The sequence below is a fragment of the Gymnoscopelus microlampas genome (assembly GCF_963454915.1).
Source record: "Gymnoscopelus microlampas genome assembly, chromosome: 3".
In the NCBI taxonomy this organism is placed as follows: domain Eukaryota; kingdom Metazoa; phylum Chordata; class Actinopteri; order Myctophiformes; family Myctophidae; genus Gymnoscopelus; species Gymnoscopelus microlampas.
Genome location: NC_139940.1, coordinates 32,368,868 through 32,370,993, shown reverse-complemented (window position 1 = coordinate 32,370,993; position 2,126 = coordinate 32,368,868). Strand labels below are relative to the sequence as shown.

Below are 2,126 nucleotides of genomic sequence, written 5' to 3'. Positions count from 1 at the left end.
TCGCGATGCAACTCATTGTGAGCTTATAGATCTGCTATTTTCAAAAGATTTTTTAAGTATCAATACTGCAATGTAGAAGTACTCTGTTACAAGTAGAAGTCTGGTGTTCAAAACTTACTTGAGTAAAATTACAAAAGTATAGGTATCAGAATGTACTTAAAGTACCAAAAGTAAAAGTATTGAAATGTTTGAAAATAGCAGATCTACAAGCTCTCAACGCATCGCGATGCGACGTGTTGTGAGCTTGTATATCAGCTATTTTCAAATAGCCTAGGTATAAAGTAGGACTAAAGTGGTTAATGTATGTTTTATAATGTAAATATTTATATCTGCAAAGTAACTAGTAACTTAAGTGTTCAAATAATTGTAAGAGTAAAAGTTCAAGATTTGCCTCTGAGATGTAGTGGAGTAGAAGTAAAAATATTGGAAATACTCATGTTAAGTACGTATATTGAGTATTTCTACATAGCAGTATTGATACTTCTACTTAGGTAAACAATGCAAGAACCTTTTCCACCACTGGAAGACCGTGTAATGAAATTATATAGTAGCCTTTTGCTTTCAATTCATTACTTGCAGTTGGGTTTGTTCATTTATGTTTAATTATTGTTTACATTTCGTTTGAGTGTTTATTATATTCTGGGGAGTAAGTTGTTTCTCAGGGGTAAGAAGGGGAGAATAAGTATACAATTCAACAACGCTCAGTTGACTCTCATGTCATGTAGATATTCCAGTCTCAATAAAACCTATGTAATTACTGCCTGGTTAGGATTAGTAGCTTATACTTGTTATACTTGACACATTTGACCAAATTGACAGACTAAAACTGAAGGTAATAAATGTGTCCGTACTAAGTTTTTTAGTTTGTTATGTAAGTAGGCTACACTATTGTTATTTTTTTTTTTTTACTGTCTAAAGCCCCCCCCCCCCTTTCTAGTTAAAGGAACACTGCCAATTTTCAACCAGCTTGTATCATTATTACACTGACAGTTATTGAGAGAGAGTTAAGAGTTACATTTGAGTTAAGTTGTACATCACTGCTCCACCACAACTCAAATAAACTCTCAATAACTGTCAAGCTAAATTAATGCATACAAAACAAGTTTACAAATGTTCCATGTGTTTTGAAACCTTCTGTTTGAACTGTTATCTGTTTTTCTGTTTTAACAGCTCTTAAAAAAGATGACGCCTCATCCACCTCCACCCTGGACACAACATCCACCCGGGCAACCCGTGTGTCTTCACATTCCTCTTCTGACAGCTCAATGGAATCCTCCTCTGAGAGTACCTCTGACTCCTCCTCTGACATGTCCTCTTCAGAGGACAAGAAGAAGAAGGGGAAACAAACCCAAAGAGAGGTAAAACAAATTACTCACAAGCCTACATTCTCTCTCTCTCTCTGTGTCTGTGTGTGTGTGTGTGTGTGTGTGTGTGTGTGTGTGTGTGTGTGTAAACCTTAATGTTGAGAAAACTAATTCTATGTTCTCTCAATTGTATTTGCAGCCCATACTCCGGACCAGGTGGTGGCCCGGTACAAAAATATCCTTAAGCTGTTCAACAAAGGAGGGACCATGTCTGCTGCATTCAAGAGTGTCGGCGTGGACCGCAACACAGTGGTGGCCAATGCTCCAATCGCGGAGCTGTCCATTGCTGCACCTAGCAAGTATAAGGAACTGGTTCTAAACCACAACGTTCGACGGGGGAAACTCTCTGTTCTTGCTATAGAATGTGAATTCCAATGAATGAATTCCAATTCAGCAGGACCCAGATATACAGGACACAGTCAAAGCCTATAAGGCTTCTGGAAAGCTCCTGCCCCTCTCAAGAAAGTGAGCTTTTGTGACGTAAAAAATAGCACAAAACCAAACACTTTCATGAGGAGGAGAAGCTATCAAAGGTTTATTTCTGAAGTATTATGCGACTCATTCCTCCGTTCAAGCAACGAAGTCCAGTGGTCTGTTGAATCCACCTTTTCTATTCATATACTGCCTGCATTTTCTCTTCTGAAATACGTTGATAGCATGTGCATTGACTTATCCAACAGTCTTCCTACCCTTTGTGGTGTTAAAGCCGCCAAATCCCATTATTTTCATCATCTCGATCTCTTCTTCCGTTTTGCCATCCAT

The 2,126-nt window shown here is 38.2% G+C and overlaps 1 protein-coding gene across 1 annotated transcript in view; it reads left to right on the top strand.

Moving 5' to 3' along the window:
- LOC311041822 (uncharacterized protein) overlaps window positions 1–1,683 on the top strand; it is a gene marked incomplete at its 3' end in the record, with an annotated part of 2,434 nt that extends 751 nt beyond the window's left edge. Inside the window, exons 3-4 of the mRNA XM_084052307.1 lie at window positions 1,171–1,358; window positions 1,504–1,683. Coding sequence (XP_083908433.1) covers window positions 1,171–1,358; window positions 1,504–1,683 — 368 coding nt within the window. The remainder of the gene's footprint in view (window positions 1–1,170; window positions 1,359–1,503) is intronic.
- Between the last annotated feature and the right edge of the window lie 443 nt (window positions 1,684–2,126).